At 40.5% G+C, this 23,909-nt stretch overlaps 1 protein-coding gene across 4 annotated transcripts in view; it reads right to left on the bottom strand.

Moving 5' to 3' along the window:
• Positions 1–23,909, bottom strand: part of CHD6 (chromodomain helicase DNA binding protein 6) — a 206,698-nt gene that overhangs the window by 139,836 nt on the left and 42,953 nt on the right. For all 4 annotated transcript variants that reach the window (XR_007150819.1, XM_047852262.1, XM_047852265.1 and 1 more), the window contains exon 2: positions 11,715–11,770. Coding sequence is in view for 3 of the 4 variants with exons in the window: in XM_047852262.1 (XP_047708218.1) it covers positions 11,715–11,747 (33 nt within the window). In the remaining variant the exon portion in view is untranslated. The remainder of the gene's footprint in view (positions 1–11,714; positions 11,771–23,909) is intronic.

The following is a 23,909-nucleotide window of genomic DNA, read 5'->3' as shown; positions in this document are numbered from 1 at the left end:
AGGCAACAACAGTGGTGTCCCCACAAAATACCTCTAGATCCTAGGCACACAGTTCTTACCCAGAATGGCATTTCTCATGCTGATACACAAAAGTTCTGTTCAAATATGCTCCTAAATAAAAGTGGCATCACTGGATGACAAGGATGCAGGGACAATCTCAGTGTGCTGCTTTATCTCCCCACATCTTTGCTCTCATGTATCTTCAGGCAGCACCAACAATCAGCTGGTTTGACTTTCAACAAGAAAACTACATCTTTTAGGGGTACCTGGGTGGCTCAGTCGGTTAAGCATCAGACTTTGGCTCAGGTCATGATCTCATGGCTCATGAGTTCGAGCCACATGTTGGGCTCTGCGCTGACAGCCCAGAGCCTGGAGCCTGCTTCAGATTCTGTGTCTCCTTCTTTCTCTGCCCCTTCCCTGCTCGCTGTATGTCTCTCTCTTTCTCTCTCTCTCTCTCTCTCTCTCTCAAAAATGAATAAAAAACATTTTTTAAATTTTTTAAAAATTCTAAAACTACATCTTTTATTTTTAACTAAAGGTGCTGTTCCTCTGCATGATCATCTAAGCCTCCAGACTCAGCACCAAATAACCTTTGGCCACTTACAAAAAACAACTGCCCCTACAGGGGAAAGCTTTATTATGATAGATGCCATTAAGAAAGAATGTGTCACAGATGCTGAAGGCATCTTCCTAAAAAAGGAAGTTCTGAAGCTGTTTTTGAGCACCATTAAAGGTACAGCTTCCCCGAGGTGACCACTTTCAGGAAACATCCCTTTGGAAGTAGAAGTCACATCTCATACTTTCAGGTCTGGTATCACAGTACATCTGTCATTTCGTAACCAAGCTAAGGCTGGCAATAATCTGATATTGTGGGTGCTGGGTCAGGAACAAAGAAATAACTCAAGGAGAGCCTGGGAGGGACAAGCAGGCTTTCCAGGAAGCCAACTACAATCGTCTTTGCATGATGGCTTAGGAACAGCATCATTTGTGAATAGTCTGCTCCCCTAACAAGAGGCCTGGCGTGTGCTGAAGGGCACAGACACTTGCCTAGGTGGCGTGGCTTCCTTCCAGTGTTCTGGTTACCCGATCTGTGCTCAGACTTCCTGGCCCACCCTAGGAGTGATGGAGTGCAAAATTCAGCTGCATGGTCCCCCTTCTGTGCCTTCCAGCTCCCTATCCTAGGCCAATACTCCCAAACATAACACTGAGAATCTCAGGAGAAAAAGATGAAAGAAAAGAAGAATTTTTTTGTATCTTTATCATAAAGTCCAGCCTCATAAACAAGCCTAAATCCAGAAACAACTGGTCATTCTGGCAGCATTCACTATGAAAGAAAAGAAAAGAAAAGAAAAGAAAAGAAAAGAAAAGAAAAGAAAAGAAAAGAAAAGAAAATTCAGTCTGACTACCTCACTGCTGATTCAGTTCTTAGGATGGCTTAGAAAAAGGAGAAGCTAAGCAAACTTAAAAGGAATTTAAAATCAAATACAAGAAAGTGCTCAAGATGGTAAATTTTTTTACATGTAAATGGTTATATATTTTTTTACCACAATAAAAAGGAAACAAAAGAAGAGAAAAAGAAAAAACAAGGCAACAAGAACCTCAGAGGTGCATAATAGGCACCTAATTAAAGCTCAGATCTTAAGAGTACACTGCCGTCCCTGGGATGTTACTGAATTCTGTGCCAGGGACACCTGACCCTCAGGACACAAGTATTTGCTTCACATGCAAGGGTGGACACACTAAAAAAGCAAGAGATACAGGTTAGTTTATTAAAGAGGCTTTCAGAGACAACACATTAAAGTCCTAATTCCACCAAGGCAACACTCTGTAGATAAAAGTGGGACACTCTTTTCAACTCATAACCTCATCTCAAGGTCTATCTTTTGAAGGCTAGGGCCCTCCAAAGCTGAGGCGGATGGAGATAGGTTGTAGAAACTGGACACTCAATCATTAGTCAAGAACAATAGCAACAGCTAACATTTATGGGACACAAATCATAAGGATCTACCTGGAATTATGCAAAGCATGTTCCATGATATCTCCCATCTTTACAAAAATCCTAAAAGGTTAATGTAAAGATACCTATTTTGTGTACGAAGAAACAGAAGATTACTGATGTTAGATGAGGTACTCACACACATATACCTAGTAAGTGGAGGAACTTGGACCTGGACCTTCTGCCCAAAAGCTAACACTCATTTCACTGAGCATTTTATGACCTACATCCCGAGAAACCATTAATGACTGCTAGGCCACCAGACCAGTATGATTAGACTTGGTGAGAAATGTTAAATATAAAGACCTATACAACCAGTTGGGGAAAAGTTCAGGTAGTTCTTTAGAAACATAAACATGCAAATACCTGTCATTGCAGCAATTCCACTCTGAGGAATCACAAATAGTCATCTACTCTACCCCTCATTTTATAGATAAGATAATTGGGTCAGAGAGATGAAGCAACTTGTCAAAAGGTTATATTCCAGGGAGTGGCAGAGCTGGACATCCTATAGGAAGTAGGGATTCCCAAGAAATGCAGCACAATTAAGTCAATGTTTCCAAAAAGTTAGAAGTATCCCAAAAGACAGATTATCAGTATTAAAAAAATATAAAATTATAATCTCCAAAGTCAATAATACACCAGGAATATTTTTATTTTTCAAGGCACCTTGTTGGGGGCTTGGAAAAGATGTCTGTTGAGAATTTAAAAAATATGACAAAAAATATTTTTCATTTGTCTCAAGGTCAGTGGAGAAAAGACAAAGAGCCTTAATAAATTGTTTCAGTTTCTACCAAGAAGGACATTAAATCACCACTTCAAAAATGGCCCCAAAGGGAATGGATTGGAGATGATGGACCACGACACCACCAATAATTTACATTATATTGACAATTTACTAAATAGAGATAAGCACCTAGAACATAAGATGAAATGGAGAGGAAAACTGATAAAAAAAAGACATCCAACAATGCTAGCTCATAACCCACACCGTTAGCAATAAAACCCACTTCGCTGATTCAAAATTAGCAACCTAGGATATTCCTGGAAAAGACACTTAAACATATGAATCCAGATAAACTAGATTTGGGTCAACTGTAAAGGATTTAAGAACCAATGGAGATATTATGGCCTAGGTCAATGGTTCCCAAACAGATTTAAGGACAAACCTGGGTTATTTCCCCAAGAATCACTGAAGTACTTGAAAGTCAAAATAGACTTTAATTAAGAAAATCACCCATGGTACAACACGGATAGACCTTGAAAACATTATGCTAAGTGAAAGAAGCCAGGTACAAAAGACTACATATTGTACAATTCCATTTATATGAAATGCCCAGAATAGGCATATCCACAAAGACAAGAAGTAAATTAGTGGTTGCTAGGGCCTGGGGGAAGAGGAAATGAGGAGTGTCTGCTAACATGCATATGGTTTCTTCTGGGGGTGATGAAAATGTTCTGGCATCAGATAGTGGTGATCTTTCCACAATCTTGGGACTACACTAAAAACCAGTGAGTTGCACAATTTAAAAGTATAGTAGAATTTACAGTATGTGAATTACATCTCAATTTTTAAAAATCCAATATAAGAATATAACGAAAATGGTCCGCTCATATGTTGCTGACAGCTGCATCAAGTATTAAAAAGACTTTTTTGCAGGGGCATGTGTTAACAATATTAAAATTTTAATTATGGATATGCTTTTAAACTGAGAAATTTCTCTTTTACAACATAAATTAAGGAAATATTTAGGTATTCCAAAGACAGAATATCTGATGCAGAATTTTTAATTAAGGAAAAAACTATAAATAACCTATTGGTCAATCTTTAGTAAAATGTTTAAATTAATAGCATATCCATTATATGGAACAGTATTATGCAGCCATTGTGACATTATTGTATTATATATTATTAATTACAAAGTTTTAGTTGACATAAAAAAAAGTCCACAACATGTTGGAAAGTGGGCAAAAAAAAAATCTATGATCTAATCCCATTTTTATTGTTTAAAAAAAATTTTTTTTAAGAGAGAGAGAGAGCACACAAGCAGGAAGGGGCAGAGAGAGAGGGGGACAGAGAATTTGAAGCAGACTCTTTGCTGACAGCACAAAGCCTATGTGGGGCTCAAACCCATGAACCGTGAGATCATGACCTGAGCCAAAGTCGGACTCTCAACCGAATGAGCCATCCAGGCGCCCTCTCTGGTTTATTTTTTAAAAACGCTATTTATCAACACCAGTTTTTTAAAATAAATTTAGGACATGTATCAGATATTAACCATCATTATGTCTGGGTGACAAGACTGTAGGTAACATTCCCTTCTTTTTTTCTTTCCTGAGAGTTTTTGTTTCTATCTGTCTCCCATAACTAGAATGTAAGCATCATGAGGCAGTGACTGTGGATTCCCCACTATCTTTGTGGTTTACAGTAAATCTCAATCATATGATTACTGGATGAAATGAGTGTTTTCAATTTGAAAAACAAAGGAGAAGTCTACAAAATTGTGCACGTAAACAAAATGAAAACAACAAATTCCTGTGTATAGAAGAACGAATGGAAGAAAATCAACAAAAAGTGAATAGTATTCATTTAAGGCTGTGGAAATTTGGTTGTTTAATTTTTCTAAACAAACAGTAACAAGGATATTACTTTCACAATACTTGTAATAAAAATATCTTTAAAAAATTTTTATGTTTATTTTTGAGAGAGAGAAAGAGAGAGAGAGAGCAAGCATGAGTGGGGAAGGAGCAGAGACACAGGGAGACACAGAATCTGAAGCAGGCTCCAGGCTCCGAGCCCGACACGGGGCTTGAACTCAGGAACCAAGAGATCATGACCTGATCCGAAGTGGGACACTCAACCGACTGAGCCACCCAGGCGCCCCAAAATATTTTCACAGGTATATAATAGAAAAATTTTAAATACTTTAATAATGAACAGGAAAGGCTGTTTTGCCAGACAATTTACACTCTTCCAAATTATCACAATTCAGGAATCAAAGGCAGAATATGGGAGGCGCTGGCACTGTGACCACATTTGACTGAGTGCTGGACAAAGACAGCGCTCTTTGCACTCAAGCCTGAAGGCCCCCCCTGCACGCCCTCCATATGCACCCTGAACCTGACAGGGAGTACGGCCCAGCCAGCTGCTGCTGTTGCCTGCCTCAAGCTCTTCCATCTTCTCCAGTAGGAAGGGGACAATGTTCTATGTTCAGACTTACTTAATATCAAGAAATTAGCTAAACATAAAAATGAGTAGAAAAGCTTATCTAAATTTGAGACCTTGTGACTTTTGAAGTCCAAACAATAAAAATGAAAATACAAAGAACTGCTACTATTATGAATGAGTTGGTGTGCAGACATTTCAAGTGGCAATTGCTATTTTCCAATTAAAATGAGGAGTGCAAAAAAAAAAAAAAAAAAAAAAGAGGAGTGCCTTACTCTTTCACCTTCACTGTCTTCTGAAAGAATATTCCCTATGGTTACCTGATTGTGGGATACACTACCAGCGAAAATCCCACATATCCTCGCCTTTATTACACTGCCATTGTGCTGGGCTCAGTCATCTGGCAAACAAGGCTTTGCTGGGTGAGCAAGACCCAGGAACAAAGTCCAACTGTGTGTGTGTGTCCTGTTTCCTCCTCCATTTAGAATATTCCATCTCTCTTCACCCAGGAGTCCTGTGCTCTGGGTGATAAAGCAGGCATTCTGACCCTGACATGGCTCCACATGCAGTTACAGCTGGTCAGCACCAGGAGGAAGAAAGATCAGTTTCAGGCATCTGATGATAATGCAGGGAGTGGTGTCCAGGAGGCTCTCAGGTATACTTTCCAAGAGTCATTTTTATAAGAATGAATGAGACTACCCAGGAAGAATGAATGGACAAAGAAAAAGAACAGGACCAAAACCTGACAAACACTGATGTTTAAGGGCCCCCAGAGGAGGAACCTAGAGAGAGGGTGAGAGGGGGCAATCAGGTCAGTGATGTGGTGGGGAAAAGAAAGTGTGAGTGTCACAGAAGCCAGAAGATGAGAGCACTTGAAGACACAATGATTATAGGCATTGCATGCTGTGGAGAAGCTGGTAAGTTAAGGACTGAAGAGTGGTGGACAGGTTTGCCAACTGTCTCTCACCAAAATCCCAGAATCTGTCATTTCTAGTCCCCAACTCTATTATCATATTTTCGCATTTAAAACTGGGGGGCAGGGGGGTTTTTCTCTTATGATGTTCCAAGAGTATTAGAAATCTGAATTCTCCAGATCTGCAAAATCAATCTAAACCTTGTTAATTCCAGGCAGTAACAAAAACTGGGGGCAGGTAGATTATTAAATTTAGATGCTGACAGGGAATAAACAGAGGAAACAATACTTAATAAGTGCCTTGGCCTATCCTCCAGTTAATGCTCTCCATGTGACCATTTGCATCCACAGGTTCAGCAACAGATACATTTAAATCCCTTTTCTCTACAGGATGCTTTTAAATCTTCCTTTTTAAAATACAAATCAAAACCACACTCAGATATCACCTCACGCCAGTCAGAGTGGCCAAAATGAACAAATCAGGAGACTATAGATGCTGGAGAGGATGTGGAGAAACGGGAACCCTCTTGCACTGTTGGTGGGAATGCAAACTGGTGCAGCCGCTCTGGAAAACAGTGTGGAGGTCCCTCAAAAAATTAAAAATAGATCTACCCTATGACCCAGCAATAGCACTGCTAGGAATTTACCCAAGGGATACAGGAGTACTGATGCATAGGGGCACTCGTACCCCAATGTTTATAGCAGCACTCTCTCAACAATAGCCAAATTATGGAAAGAGCCTAAATGTCCATCAACTGATGAATGGACAAAGAAATTGTGGTTTATATACACAATGGAGTACTACGTGGCAATGAGAAAGAATGAAATATGGCCCTTTGTAGCAATGTGGATGGAACTGGAGAATGTTATGCTAAGTGAAATAAGCCATACAGAGAAAGACAGATACCATATGTGTTCCCTCTTATGTGGATCCTGAGAAACTTAACAGGAACCCATGGGGGAGGGGAAGGGGGAAAAAAAAAAAGAGGTTAGAGTGGGAGAGAGCCAAAGCATAAGAGACCCTTAAAAACTGAGAACAAACTGAGGGCTGATGGGGGGTGGGAGGGAGGGGAGGGTAGGTGATGGGTATTGAGGAGGGCACCTGTTAGGATGAGCACTGGGTGTTGTATGGAAACCAATTTGACAATAAATTTCATATATTAAAAAAAAAAGTATTCCCTTTAAAAAAAAAAAAAAAAAGACTTTATTTTTAAGTAATCTTTACACCAATGGAGGGCTCAAACTCACAACCCTAAGATCAAGAGTTGCATGCCAGAAGCCCCTAAACCTTCCCTTTATTAGGCTACATAATCGTAGTTTCATCCATCATACTTCATATGAAATGAGTCAATGTTCTTTTATTTATTTATTTATTTTTGAGAGAGTGACAGAGACAGAGCATGAGCAGGGGAGGGGCAGAGAGAGGAAGACACAGAATGCAAAGCAGGCTCCAGGCTCTGAGCTGTCAGCACAGAGCCTGACGCAGGACTCGGACCCATGAACCGTGAGATCATGACCTGAGCTGAAGTCGGATGCTTAACCGACTGAGCCACCCAGGCGCCCCAAAATAAGTCAATGTTCTTTTACCGTCCTGGTCACTATACTCTGGCTTCTCAACTATGTTTCAGAACACAGAACAAATTATGACAACAACAAAAGTCTGTCAAGGTATGTCAAAACATAGAGAAAAGGATTCAAGGCTCAGATTGCTTTCTTTGGAAGAGGGAGAATTTGGATACGGTCCATTTTAAGTCCTTTTGAAACATGACTCCAGGGTGAGGCTGTTTAAAATCCTGGTTCTACTAAGCAATTTACTAACACTCCCTCTTTAGGCATGTTCAAACCAAATGGAAGGTCTGACTAGTATTAGCCCTTAAGACCCTCTGCAGGGTGACACTGAAAAGTCTAAGAAATGAATTATTCATCCATATGATCAACTGTGCTATTTATCTTTCACTACTCTGAACTGCGGGTCATTATCTGCTGATCTCTTATTAGTGTTACACGCACCATCCTCGGGATTCAAATCCTCACCTCCCCCTAGTAAAGAACAGGTAGGACCAACACTTTTGGGAATTTGGTGGCCAGCTAAATCCACCATGCTTTTTATCTTAGTTTATCGTAGGTCACCACCCAAAATAGTACTCCGCACTCAGGTCATGGGGTGTGGACAGAAGGTTCTCTCATAATTACTGCAAGTCTGAGTTAACTTCCTGGTCACAGCTCCAAGTTTTACTCCTATTCACAGTATTACCTATTCCTATTGTGTTCATGCTTATAAACCTTCCTCTACATTGGATTTGTGCCCCCCCCGCAAACCCTCTTACCTGCATCTTATATCAAATAATTATTTATCATACTTTGTACTTCTCTCAGTACCACACAAGGAAGCTGGGATGAATACAAATGAGTATTTCCTTACCATAGGTTTGTCACTGCTCACATCAGCAATGGATCTGTTCCCTTACAAAGAAGTACTTTTAGGAGTGTCTGAGTGGCTCAGTTTTGATTAAACATCCAACTCTTGGTTTTGGTTCAGGTCATGATCTCACGATTTGTGGGTTCAAGCCCCACACCGTGCTCTGTGCTGACAGTGCAGAGCCTGCTTGCAATTCTCTCCCTCTCTCTCTGTCCCTCCCCAACCCATTCACTTTCTCTGTCTCTCTCAAAATAAATAAATAAACTTAAAACACACACACACACACACACACACACACAGAAGTACTTCTAGCTGCACTATCCGTCAGTAGTGCTACAAGTTTGCAATGATTAGAATTCACATTTTATTCCTCTTGCAAGATGTTTTTCTGCATAATATTGCTTAGTCTTTTTAGGGATTAAAATATATACATAGATTTCTTTGGAAAAAAAGTTTATTTTTTGATTATAGATAAAAGACTATAGCCTCTGATGACTCATTCTTAAATGTTTTATTATAAAAGTCTATTTTTCTTGCAACACTTCTTTAGGCAGTACAGTCAATCTCTAAACCCTTTGTTCTTGGCACACTACTCTTGCTATGTCCTTTCTGGTTAAACAGTAGCATGATTATTTATTACCAAGTTTTGATTAACTTACAAAATCTTTCATCTCGGTTAAATTTACCTTGATAAAATTTTGGACAAGGAAATGAGTAATTTTCAAGAACAGAATGTATTTACATGTCATTTTCCTCCAGAGAAGAGGAAAAAAGAATTTATAGGAATGAGGGTTTTTAAAGAGTGGACATTTTATTTGGTGTTACTTCTTTTTTTTTTTTTTAAGTTTATTTATTTTGAGAGAGAGAGTGCACACATGCATGCATGAGCAGGGGAAGGGTGGGGATAGACAGAGAATCCCAAGGAGGCTCCACACTCTCAGCACGGAACATGCAGGGCTTGAACTCACAAACCAAAAGATCATGACCCGAGCTTCAATCAAGAGTCAGATGCTTAACTGACTGAGCCAGCCAGGTGCCCTCCTGTTACTTCTAACACTTTAAAAACATGGTTAAGGGAAAGGACAAACTTTGGTGGTTAATTTTCTCATTCTACTGGACGATTTCCTTGCCACTGACACACTGAATGGCAAACACTTGATGAGTTATCCCATTTAATTCAATACCTTGTGAGGCACATATGATTGCTCCCACTCAAATGATAGAAAAAAGGTGTGAACTTGTCCAAAGTTACACAGCAAAGTGGTAGCTAGTTTCAATTCTATCTACCAGAATCAAAGCCCAAGTTCATTCTAGAACACGGGCCTCCCCTCTGTCTCTATGCACATGCTCAATGCTGGTACCTATGGATTGCTTTGGCACGAAGGGAATTTTCTATTTTCGTGCTCTGCAACCAGTTTAGTCACAGTTTAGTCACCAGCATGGCCTATCACCTGCACCTGAGAGAACCAGGATCGATTCCTCCTGGAAGTGGCTCCACTTAATTCACTTGCTCCCCTATCACAGCTAATACCAACTTTTAAGTATGAATTCCACCCCGTTGATCAACACTACTAAGTGAAAACTCATCTAACCTAAGCTGCATAATAGCTGGCTGACACATTAAGGTCTTAATATGAACCAGTAAAATCTCAAGAGAAAGAAACCTGAATTCATGTTGGTATAATTTCGGTAAAGAGTATTTTTACTGAAGGGTGCCTGGGTGGCTCAGTTGGATAAGCATCCGACTTCAGCTCAGGTCATGATCTCACGGTTCGTGGGTTCAAGCCTTGTGTCGGGCTCTGTGCTGACAGCTCGGAACCTGGAGCCTGCTTCAGATTCTGTGTCTCCCTCTCTCTCTGCCCCTACCCCACTCATGCTCTGTCTCTCAAAAACAAAACAAAACAAAAAAAACCAAAAAAACCACAAAGTGTTTTTACTGAATAAAAGCTTACCTTAAAGGATGTTTAAAACATTAAATATGCAGAAGGTTTTAAGAAATATAAACCTGCCCATGTATCATAAATGATAATAGTTTTGAAGGCTTGGGGTTCTCTTCACTAATGTGTTCTTTTTAACAGAGGTTTTAATATTCTACTAGATGGATGTGCTATGATTTAAATAGTCCCCTTTCTGATGGACATGCAGGTTCCTTTCCATTTTTGCTTCTATAAACAAAGCAGCAGCAAAAACCTTTGTTCACCCATCTGACACCTGTCTGAGTCTACCAGTAGGATAAATTCCTCACAGAAGGCGCTGCATTCTCTATAGTGTTTGTCTACCAGCTGATGGCGCTACAGAGCCGGGATACAAAGAAATCAGTGTGTGGATAGCGTTTAGTCACTGCTTTTCCTGTTAAGAATTGGCAGCAAATGAGTCAATTATTTCCTAAAACAATTTGTTTTGGTTTGGTTTCACAAGGACCTATCCACTGGGAGAGAACAGAGAATAATCCTTGTAACCATATCCCTAGGTCACCCTGTATCTAACTAGTCAGTGCTCTCTAGCAGCAGAGAGCAAAGTGGCTGATCCCACCCAACCTCTTCACACGGTCTCTGTGAAGGGCAGGGGTTCAGATACTCCCAGTTACCAGGCTATCTTCCAATTCTGTAAAAGCAAAATAGCCCATCAGAGGTAGCATGTTTCCAAGAGATGGAGGGAGGTCCCCCCTCTCACCTCCCTGAACCACACTGGTTGGAGTCTCTGGGTTCCTTTGAATATGGAACCACCTGGAACACAGAAGCACCAACTAAGGAAAAGATCTTGGCAGGGTGGGTCACACAGGGTCATAAACGTTTTTATCAATTCTCCTCCCCTTCGAGAAACCAAATGCCCAATAGCTGATGTTTACTTCCTTCCAATTAGTTTATTACTTTGTCTAGGAGGAAATTTCTACACATCATTATGAGTACAAATTTTATAGATTTTAGATTAACCAAACAAATAAAATGATGAATACATAAAAACTATAAAGAATTGATCACAGGGGTGCCCGGGTGGCTCAGTCAGTTAAGCATCTGACTCTTGATTTCAGCTGAGGTCATGATCTCACAGTTCATGAGTCCAAGCCCCAAGTCCAGCTCCATGTTGAGTGTGGGGCCTGCCTGGGATTCTCTCTCTCTCCCTCTCTAGCTAACCCTCTCCCCCATTTGTGCTCTCTCACTCTCTCTCTATCTCTCAAATAAAAAAAAATTTTAATTAAAAAAAATATGTGATTACTTACCTGCTTCTCCTTCTTTTGTATTTTCATTATCATCAATTGAAGGAAGTTACTTATTTCTGTAAAACATAAAAAGCCAAAGATTATGGTAAAACCCAAAATAAAACATTTTTTTTTTTTAACGTTTATTTATTTTTGAGACAGGGAGAGACAGCATGAACAGGGGAGGGTCAGAGAGGGAGGGAGACACAGAATCTGAAACAGGCTCCAGGCTCTGAGCTGTCAGCACAGAGCCCGACGCGGGGCTTGAACTCATGGACCGTGAGATCATGACCTGAGCCGAAGTCGGAGGCCCAACCGACTGAGCCACCCAGGCGCCCCCAAAATAAAACATTTAAGGTGATCTCAGGATTAACTGTGACACATGAGGAAAATACAGAAGAGAGTTTCCTTCTACAGAATATTCACAATCTTGTAACAGTCAACAGCCAGCCCCCAGAGTATGGTCCTAAGTCTACCTGATTTATTGCTTCAGATGGATGGAGTCAAAAAGACACTACCTTTGTAGACAAAATAAGTTATAAAAGATGCTAGCATATGAAATTACAAAAGAAGCTAAAAGAGAGACATACAATAATGTTATGAGGCATAATGGCATAAAATATACCAAGAGGATTGGAGGAGAGGGGGTAAAAATAAACTATACTCATTTCTTCTGTAAGGAAATCAATAAATCATATCTACTACTGATAAATCAAAAAATTAAAATATACACAGTAAAAGAGAGAGCTAAAAGAGTTAAAAGTAGTTCTCCTGAAGGACTGAGAGGGAAGCTGGTGTGAGACAGGATAGGTCACTCTTGCATTTCATCACATGCCCCCCATACACTTTGACATTTTAAACCGTGTGCATACATTACTTGACAAAATAAGTTTCATTCCAACATTTAGTATGATTTTAAATGACTGATTCTACTGTACCCAGATTTAAGCCCCCATCTCCACTGAGTGTGCCCACTGAACTTTTTCTCATAAGTGACTTTTGAGCACCACAGCAATAAGAGCCCAGCAATTTGGCTCTGGAGGTCGAGAAGTGCATTGGGGCATTGTGGGAACCAGAAAGAACCTGAAGAAACCCGAAATTTGGGGCTGCCTGAATCACTAAAAGGTAGACTGGCCCAAGTCTAAAGCGCTCACCTTCCTCATATACAAACAAGGGAGGGATCCTAGAATCTCAGCTTCCAGTTCTAGCCCGGATGTAGACACCGCCTCATGTTTACTTTGTACTTTGATTTCCTGGATATCTCACAGAGCTAGAGAACACTGCTCCCTCAGGAAACAATTCCAGAGGCACATAATTATCCTTATGTTCATAATTATTTCTTATATCCAGATGAATGTGATGTGTGTGTCTGTCCACTTAGGTTTTTTTCCTCCAAGAGTCAGAGGGGTTTTCTGTAAGAAGAACTATAAAAAGCTCATGAGCATAGCATCTAAGTTGCTAACAAGCTGCAAAGTGGGCAGAATCAGGGGAAAAAGAAGGAGGGCAGAAAGAATTGGCCAAATCAAGAAAAGGGAAGGTCAAGTTAGTAAATGATGATGGAACAAGTATTCACTTCAAGAAAACCGTAAACTCCACAACCCATATCAAAATAACACATTCTTCACAGAGCTAGAACAAACAATCCTAAAATTTGTGTGGAACCAGAAAAGACCCCAAATAGTCAACACAATCTTGAAAAAGAAAACCAAAGCTGGAGGCATCACAATCCCGGACTGGAAGCTGTATTACAAAGCTGCAATCATCAAGACAGTATGATACTGGCACAAGAACAGACACTCAGATCAATGGAACAGAATAGAGAACCCAGAAATGGACCCACAAACATATGGCCAACTAATCTTTGACAAAGCAGGAAAGAATATCCAATGGAATAAAGACAGTCTCTTTAGCAAGTGGTGCTGGGAAAACTGGACAGCGACATGCAGAAGAATGAACCTGGACCACTTTCTTACACCATACACACAAAAAAAAGTCAAAATGGATGAAAGACCTCAATGTAAGACAAAAAGCCATCAAAACCCAGAGGAGAAGCAGGCAAAAACCTCTTTCACCTTGGCCACAGCAACTTCTTACTCAACATGTCTCCAGAGGCAAGGGAAACAAAAGCAAAAATGAACTACTGGGACCTCATCAAGATAAAAAGCCTCTGCATAGCAAAGGAAACAACCAGCAAAACTAAAAGGCGACCGACAGAATGGGAGAAGATATTTGCAAATGACATATCAGATAAAGGGTTAGTATCCAAAATCTACAAAGAACTTATCAAACTCAACACCCAAAAAAACAAATAATCCAGTGAAGAAATGGGCAAAAGACATGAAGAGACACTTCTCCAAAGAAGACATCCAGATGGCCAACTGACACATGAAAAAATGCTCAACGTCACTCATCATCAGGGAAATACAAATCAAAACCACAATGAGATACCACCTCACACTGTCAGAATGGCTAACATGAACAACTCAGACAACAACAGATGTTGATGACGATGCGGAGAAAGAGGATCTCTTTTGTACTGCTGGTGGGAATGCAAACTGGTGCAGCCACTCTGGAAAACAGTATGGAGGTTCCTCAAAGAATTAAAAATAGAACTACCCTATGACCCAGCAATTGCACTACTAGGTACTACAAGTGTGCTGTTTTGAAGGGGCACATGCACCCCAATGTTTATAGCAGCCCTACTGACAATAGTCAACGTATGGAAAGAGCCCAAATGTCCTTTGATGGACGAATGGATAAAGAAGGTGTGGTATACATATACAATGGAGTATTACTCGGCAATCATAAAGAATGAAATCTTGCCATTTGTAATTACGTGGCTGGAACTAGAGGGTATTATGCTAAGCGAAATTAGTCAGAGAAAGACAAATATCATAGGACTTCACTCATATGAGGAATTTAAGATACAAAACAGATGAACATAAGGGAAGGGAAGCAAAAATAATATAATAACAGGGAGGGGGACAAAATAGAAGAGACTCTTAAATACAGAGAACAGAGGGTTGCAGAGGGGTTGGGGGGATGGGCTAAATGGGTAAGGGCATTAAGGAATCTACTCCTGAAATCATTGTTGCACTATATGCTAACTAACTTGGGTGTGAATTAAAAGATAAATAAAATAAAATAATAAAAGAAAAGAAAGGAAAAGAACATCGTAAACTCCAGAGAAATAGTGAGCGCTCAAAATTGGGACAGTTAAAATAATTTTACCCCTAATCTTCAACAGAATAATGCCAATTCTAAGTAAATTATGTTAGTACAAGTTTATCTCCTTTATCTGTCAACTTCAAACTATCAGGCCCTAGAAAACCAACCTTCTGAGCCATTACAAGTGGCTACACGTTCTGAAATGAAGAGAGAAGTCGGAAAAACAAATTCCAGCTAGTAAAAAAAAGGATAGTATCAATAACCGGACACATACTCAAAATTCTACCCAACAAAATGAAGATCATTTAAATAACACAGAAAACGCCACCAATGATGATAAAATTTATTTTTTAATATCTAAAAAATAAGTATAATGCAGTAGAGCCATCACAAAAAACACAATTTCCGATTAAGTACCATAAACTGGCATGCTTACAGAAGGAAGGCCACAGCACTGCCAGGAACATGGTGGAAAACAGGTCCAACTTATCATTGCTAATGGCACTTGCCTAATTGCTTCAAACTTTCTGAAGAGCACTCAGGCAATGTGCCACTAAGTCTATAAACTGTTGAGTCCTTTTATCTGCCGATTCCACTTCAAGGAATACATCCCAAGAAATAAGCCTGTAGGAAATAAACCTGGGCCATAGAGGAAGCTCAAGGAGGAGGTAGGAAGTGTGAACACATCTATCACAGCGGAGCCTGGGCACTGGAGAGGGCCATAAAGATCACAGGCCCACCACCCCATGGGCCTGCATCATCATAGGACCTGAGAACATCAGAGAAGGCAGATGAGCACAAGCAGGAAAGTCTAGGGAAGTATGGCTTGAATTTGATTACCCAGCAAAGTGAAAGCTTGTAGGAAAAGAGGTGGTAAAACCAAATCTCCCCACTGCCAATATTCATGCTGCATGTGATATTCATACTGCATAGATAACCCCACCCCATCCTATGAAAGACAGAAAGGATGTGTGTGTGAGATCCAAGCGAGTGGGAATGATGTTACTGTAAGAATAACTGCTCTAGTTCACTAAAAGCAAGCTTTGACAAACTTCATGAAATTATTTCTAGCACCCTAATGGATTGCCGCACACCAGGCTGCTGCCACCCCACAAAATGGCAGACATCGTCAACCACGCAGGGGTCCAATAAGCATTTATTGACTTTTATTTCTCCAAATAATATCTATCAATTTACAAAGCACTCCCTCAAGTTACCTCTACTTTTTTACCTTTTATGGCACACGTTTAAAAAATACGAAACTAAACAGTATTTTCCTAAGGCGAAATTTTATGTTGCAGGAATGGATAACCAGATAGACCCTAACACATGTACTTCTCCACAATACTAGACATGGTTTTACTGCTTCTGTTGCTATGTTGCCATCACTCAAAAGTTGTGACTAGATCCTTTGGGCTCAAATAAAGAACATACCTTGACAGACTTTTGTTGTTGTCATAATTTGTTCTGTGTTCTGAACATAGTTGAGAAGCCAGAGTATAGTGACCAGGACGGTAAAAGAACATTGACTTATTTTGGGGCGCCTGGGTGGCTCAGTCGGTTAAGCATCCGACTTCAGCTCAGGTCATGATCTCACGGTTCATGGGTCCGAGTCCTGCGTCAACCTCGAGAATGGTTCCGAAGAACCACTTTGACAACCACAGGCACAAATAAGGCAATCCCACACTATTACAGCGTGGGGATTTTAGAAAGGACAGGAGAGGAACAGAACATGGGGAATACTCGCTCGAGGAGAGTTAATGAAAAAGGCAGAGAGGTCTTGGGGAATGCCACCTTCCTCACACGCCTGTCGTAACACCTCTTCCCAAGATTCCTTACATTCTGGGCCACGGAGGGTCGGGTCCCATGGGCAAGACAGCCCTCCATTTCTCACTTCCCCACTCTCGCACCCTCCATGAACTGCACAAATTTATCTATGTCTGTCGCTAGGCTTGGAGCAACCTACAGGAGAACAACAGCAGAGTGTGAAGGGCCAAAAAGCAGTGAAAATGCAGGCTCTAATAACAATTAGCCAGGTAAAACCTCTTCCAGTTTGGTTTCATCACCTGTAAAATGGTGACAATACTTACCTCAGAGGATTTCAGGAGAATTCAAAGGGATGAGAATCTCTAGTGTCTGTCACACGGTGAACATTAGCCATGTGGCAGCCACTGATGTTGCTTGTCCTTATGCGCTTCCCTCCAGCATCAGAGGAAGACGGCTCTCTCGACCACTAACTCTTCCATCAATGCTTGGGATCCATCCTCTCCCACTTCTCAGCCACCTCAGACCCTGGGTTACTTTGCAGTTAGTCTTTCTTCATTTCGTTCAGGGGTCTCCTCAAATGTTACCTGGTCATTGATGCCCTCCCTAACTACCCCATAGAAAACATACCCCTACTCCTGTCCCCACTCTCTATCCTCCTATCTTACTTTAGTTTTCTTTCTGGCACTTGTTACTACTTGACATTATAGTATGTCTGCTTGATTACAAACATACTACCTGTGAGACATGTGCACGTATGCACACAAGTGTGAGCTCTGTTTCATTCATGCTGTACCCTGAGTCTGGAACAGCACCAGGCTCACAACAGGTGCTCTTCATGAACATTTTCTGAATGGAAGAATCCTTTCCGCTCCTATCACTAAACCTTTCTCTTTCTACAGTTCTTTTCTCCTCAACAAAGAAACAGGTTCAACCCAATCCTAAAATAGTGACTACACTAACGAATCCCCCACAAACCTGTATTTTCTCTTCTTCCCATATTACTTCCCTACAGTTGCTCTTAGCAATGACTCCCTAGGAGCCAAATCCAATGGACATTTTTAACCTCTATTATAACTTCCTCGCAGCATTTTAAGCCATGAACCACTTCCTCCTCTTAAAATCCTATTCTCACTGGTTTCTTGGAGGGCGTGCTCAGCTGATTTCCCTCCGATTGCAAGCTTCCAAAGCTCAGCTTCTTCCCTAGGCCTCTCCTACTGGAAGTCCTATTTATTAACTGTCAGTGTCCCCAGGATTCAACACTGTTACTACCCCCAGGGCTTACTGAGGTCTCTACTCAGTTCCCAGACTTCATCTCTCTACACCATGACCATTGTCCATTTCCAAACCCAAGCCCTCCTCCTGACCTCCAAGCGAACACTGCCAATCTCATGCTGGCCAGTTCCAAATAGGTGTTCCACAGATTGCACAAAAAACCCACAACTCCTTCAAAATCAAACTCTATACTACTTTTACACACATACGCACCTGTTCCTATGTCCCCCACCATCAGATGTCCCACAACGTGCCACCCAGCCCTGGATTCGGTCATCCTTAACTCCTGCCCTTTCCCCTAATTCCTTCAAAATTCCCGAATCCCTTGGTTCTTCTCCAGTCCACTTTATCTTTGTACTTGAAATCATTTCTGTACTTCAAATAGCCTTTTAAGTACCTTTATTCTTCATGCCCCCTACTCTCATTCCATCCCCTCATTGTACCAAGAGTACATTTTCCTAAAACATAAAGAAAATCAGATCCTATCTCTGTAGTGTCCTCAGGAAAAAAATACAAATTCCTCAAAGCACAGGGCCCTGCATAGGCAAGCTGGCCCCTGGCTTGTCTCCTACCAGCTCTGACATTACTTTCTCCCACTCATCCAAGTATACTGAACACTGGCAGGTTCTGAAACCAGCACTGTTTGCTGAGATCTTTGTTCAGGCTATGCCTCTATCTGGAAAATCCTTCCACTGCCCTTCCTCTCCAGTCTCATCCTATAGAACTCAGCTCTGGTGTCATGTTCTCTGGGATGTCTAACCTAACTTCCCTAAACCCTGAAAGCATCTTGTGAAAAGCACTAAATTATAGTAGCCATATCACCATGATATCATCTTTTCCCGTTTTCCATGTCTGCAGTGCCATCGGCTATTAAGTGCCTAAGTGTCCTCTGGGAAGGAACTCCGTTCTGCCGTATCAAGGTTGATATTTGACTTCTGAATGATTATCTACAGAATGAGTGAGTGAATAAATGGGAAAGCTCAGAAAAGGCTTTGAGCTCCTGTCTTCTTCATCTGAACTGGTGGGCTCCATCTTTTTCCTTTCCTGTTTTTTCTGTTCTCCTAGTCCAACCAAAATTTTCAGTATTCTTCATTCACACTTTTTTCAAAGTAATACAAGTACTTAGCTCAAGAATTCAATAACCTAAAGCTTAACAGAAAAAGTAGCATTCCTAGAACATCTGACTGGCTCTAGTTGGTACAACATGTATGTTGGGTGTAGAGATTACTTAAAAATCTAAAAAAAAAAAAAAAATAGTATTCCCCTGACTCCACTCATCCCCATCCCTGATTCACTCTTCCCAGAGGTGATCATTTGATCTTAAGCTATTCCTTCTGCTTTCCATTATATTTCTGTAAAAAATGCTAATACCTCTATTAGATTTTTTTCTTCCAATTTTAAACATTATTCTATTGGCTTCTTCCTGTGAAACAGGAGGTGGCAAATATTTTTATAAAAGGCCAATAATAAATATTTTAGGCTCTCAAGCCACATGATCTCTGTTGCAACAATTCAATTCTGTCATTACAGCACAAAAATAGTCACAGACAATATGCAAATGAATGGGTCTGGCTGTGTTCCAATAAAACTTTATTTATAAAAACAGGTAACCTCCTGTTATGGAAGATGGAAGTGTTACCTTCCCAATATACTTATTATCATCATTATTTATTAAATTAATATTGGACTCACAGCTAACTATATTGTGCTAAAAAAACTGTTTTGTGTAATTTTTTCTCCTACAGATAATAAGTACATCACTTTAAAACCTGTGTTGTTGTCTATGAATCATTAACTTATCTCAAAATGCTCTCTTCAATCAGAGAAAAGCATTTAACTCCTAATCTGGTGATAAAAATCCACTTGGTTGATAAGAATCACCATTAAGGGCAGTAGTAGAAGCAAGCAGCCAGGCACTACCAGAGCTGTATCAAATATCACACTGCAAAGGAAAACCTGACGGTACTTTTTTGTTTATCATTAGACCCTATGCCTTCATGTCAACTGATCCGGATCAGGAATGATCACACCTGTGAACACAGGACTGAAGAAACCAATCTCGTGACAGCAGAGCCCACTCAAGGTTCAGAGCCCTGAAAATTCAAGCTATAACCTTTGGGGGAAGACAAAGGATTTAACAAATGACACACCAATTTCATTCTCAAGAGGCCTCACCAAGTAACACAAGACCTTTCGACTCGTTACACTCTAATGCCTGTTTTGGAGGAACAGGAACACCTGGAGACCAGGGAGTGCAGATATCTAAATTCTGAACACAAGGGTTGTATGATTTGTACAACTGATTCAATCTCCCTGGGTCTCAGTTTCTTCATTTGCAGAACAGGGACAAAAACCACCATTTGGGAGAGGAAATGGAGTTCTATTTTGGACATAAGTTTGAAGGACTGGGGAAGGAATTTAAAGCTCAGGCAATGCAATCCTTTTATCTTAAGACAGGAAACTAAGGGTCAGAGGAGTCTGATGACCCAAAGGCTCACAATTATTCCAAAGTACAAGAATTGGATTTTCTGGGTTCCAATTCAGCTCTCAGCACTACAATGAGCTGCCTTGAGCAAATGAAAGGCAAATGAAAATAGCATAAGTGAGAGGTCGGGATTTGGAGATGTTCTATTTGGGGTACTCAGAGAGTAGGCAGAGGTTAGACAGATATTCCACAGATAAATTACAATAGTCTAGAAAAGGAAAAAAGGAAAGTCCATGAAGGGGAGGGGCGGGGAGGTAAGCAGGCAACAGCAAAGGACGACTTTGATCCATCCACAGGGTGAAGAGGAAGCAATTAAAACAGCTTGATCAAACTGTCTTTCAAGAAGACTTGTTAAAGCACATTTTTAGAGAAGATGGATGGACCCTTCAGATAACATTACATACAAGGGCAAAATAGTTCATGAAGTAATTCATATGATAAACATAGATAAAATCTTCAGGGATAGATAACTGCAAGTAATTCTGTTTAAATTCTTTATCTACTTTCATAATGCCTTCTATCTGAATTCTGAAGTGCTACGTAAATTTGTTTTGGAGTAATTTATAGTAAGGAATAAAGTCTATCTGATAGCTCTATCCAAGACAGCGGGGGAAACAAAGTAAACACATTAACAGAATTATAATACAGACAATCCTCAGCAGAGTTTGTACTTTGGGATAAATAATAAAAGAAAATCACATATTTATGATCATCCAGGCTCAGCACTCTTTATTCTACAGGAAACAAAAGAGCCAGCCCAAGTGCAAACCAAGCTATAATCTAAAAACATCCAATCACCTACATTTTCAGAATTCCTAAAACTAAAAAGATGGGCTTTCCCCCTACTTCTACAACTCTGCTGTTTTAAAGTAAAATAAATAAAGTGTCAACATGTTTCCAAAGAGTTTTTTTTCTGTTGTGTAAAGACAAGACAAAAGCCGGTTTCTGAATCTGACACACATTTCCTTTATGTTCCACCTTTAAGGTGAAATCCTGAAACCTAATCTGCACACCCCTCACAAAATGGCCAGCTGCAAACCCAGGAGGAGGCTGTCCCTGATGGAGTCCACAGCCATTAAAGTCCCTAAAAGCTGTTCAACTCTGGCACCTCCTGCACTTCCCTTAGGTCTAAGCATTTAAAAGGAATTGAAAAGGATTTTTTAAGCTATGAATTTTTAAAAGATGAAACCATTCTCCAATCCTCTCCCCCTCTCAACTCCTCCTTCCCCAAAATCTAAAAGGAAGAGAGGGCTGGGATAAATGCAGAACCAGGCTGCAAGGGGAGGGGGGAGGGCCACGGAAAGCAAGGTGTTGTGTGAACGAGCCCCGTGTAAAAAGTTCTTGCAAAAGCAAGCACAGACAACCCTGGCCGAATGGCGCGGTGGGCGGCTGGCATCAGGAATCCCTTGACAACAAAATGTTCTGGCTCTCCAAAGCTGGTGGGACCACACTGAGAGCAGAAACTGCAAGCAGTAAGCAGAAGAGTCAAGAAACCACCTTAGGCAAGTCGAAGCCAACTGACTAAAATCTGTTAACACCATCTACACTGTGTGTGGTTCACCTAATTACAAATTGGTATAGATGGAGCCATCTATTTCAAAGTAACATATTAGCAAACAACATATTGTTAAAACAACTACAATGACTTCTCACACCTAAATCATGGCTTACCTGGAAGTACAACTCAGTGGCACTGTTTTAGGAGGACTGGTCTGAGAGATGTCAGAATCATACCACAATGAGCAAGAAAGCCGCAGAGAAAGGCCTTAGTTTACTTGGCAAACGGTATCGATTTCCAGATCAAAAGACAACCATTTTGAAATATAAACTTCTTAATACCCAAGATCCCGTGCTGATATTATACTATGTTTGTACTTCCCATTCCAATGCCCCCTTCCATCATCAGCACTAAGAACCAGCTGTAGTGATGTGACTGCAGATTGTTCTACATACAGATGACCAGTTTGGAGGACAGAAAATTTCCAAGCTGTTACTCTGGAGCATATGTGCAGAATGAGATTCCTACCTTCGGTCATCCATGGGTACCCTTTCTTTAAAATGCTAAATTTGCAATGAAGCCCTTTATCAGTGAGACAGTATGAGCCCAGACTAGTAATAAAATGAAGTAAGTAAAGTCAGGAAACTCATTTGCCTGGATATGAAATCCAAGTATAAGATCTGAAAGGCTCAAGAGAATACTAAAGGAGTTGGTGACAAAGCTGTAGGTCACAGACCAGTACGATAAAGGCGGCCCTCAAAGAGACGAATACAAAATAATAACCCAGAGGGCCTAGGGACTGCATCAGATTCACCTTTGAGTCCTCAATGCCTAGAACAGGGCCTATGATACAGTGAATACCTGTAAGTACATGCCTGAATTTATAAATGAAAGGCTAGTTTCACCATACACTATTTTATTCCCTTCACCTTCAAATGACTTAGGGTCAAAAAATACAAGGGAACAATTTTTGCAAGGGAATCCCTCTAGGTTCTCAGCCTTCTGTGTTACATGTTTGTGGTAACTCTTGCCTTGGCCAAAGCCTCATTAGATAAGGGTATTACCAGCCATTCAAAGCATGAAAACAACCTCATATCCTATCAATGTGGAGATCTCAAGCTCTGCACACAAAAGTAGGTAATTCCAAGTCTATTACTGTCATTCACTTTAATTTAATAACAACTGGGCTTTAAACAACTAGCCCCACTTTAAAATTCACCCTAAATTCTATCCACAGTGTATTGCAGAGTTTCTTAGCACCCTTTGCTTTCTGGGAATGTACCTCCTGTCCAGATTCCCTATCTACCTCCTAGATCCAGGTTCAGCTCTTAACCTGGTGGATTCCTTCCATTCTGTGCCCAGTTACTACTCCTGAACAAACCACAGTACTAAGCTGCTTTCGTTTAGAGGTTTTAAAAGCCACGTGCTGAGTCTGTCCTACCACCAATTCCTGAACCAACCATCTACAGCTATCATTATTCACCCCATGTGGAAGTTACCATTGTGGGCCTCCCAATCTCTCAGCCAGGAAAGAAGGATCTGGTGATTTGTCAGCAGCGACAAGAAGAAGGGCGCATCATGACAGAGGTTAAAGCAAAGAGAATGTTTACAGAGGAGAACAGTGGTATTTTATTTACACTGCATCTGAAACACCATAAAAAAACTAAGAAGCTGCTGTTCAAAGAATCAGTAAGAAGAATGGCAACAAGAGGAAGTGGAAGTTGCTCTATCGGCAGCCTCAGCATTAACAATTTGATCCCAAATGAAAAGAAAGGTAGTCTGGCAACAAATACTTCTGCTGAATGAACAGTGACAGATTTTTCAATTTTAAGACGTACAACCCTCAAGCAAGTTTTTAAAAATAAGAAAAGGGTGAGTTACCCAGTATTATTTTGTATTTCCTCTATTCTAGACAGGATCTTGTATTTAAGCTTTTACTTTTGGAATTAAACTATACCACATTTTAACTTCTATCAAAGTATATAATACACACTAAAAAAAAAAAAGTACTAATCTGCACAAACAC

This window comes from Prionailurus viverrinus, chromosome A3 (assembly GCF_022837055.1).
Source record: "Prionailurus viverrinus isolate Anna chromosome A3, UM_Priviv_1.0, whole genome shotgun sequence".
Classification (NCBI taxonomy): domain Eukaryota; kingdom Metazoa; phylum Chordata; class Mammalia; order Carnivora; family Felidae; genus Prionailurus; species Prionailurus viverrinus.
The sequence above is the reverse complement of the archived record's forward strand: the minus strand, read 5'-3'. Positions and strand labels throughout refer to the sequence as shown.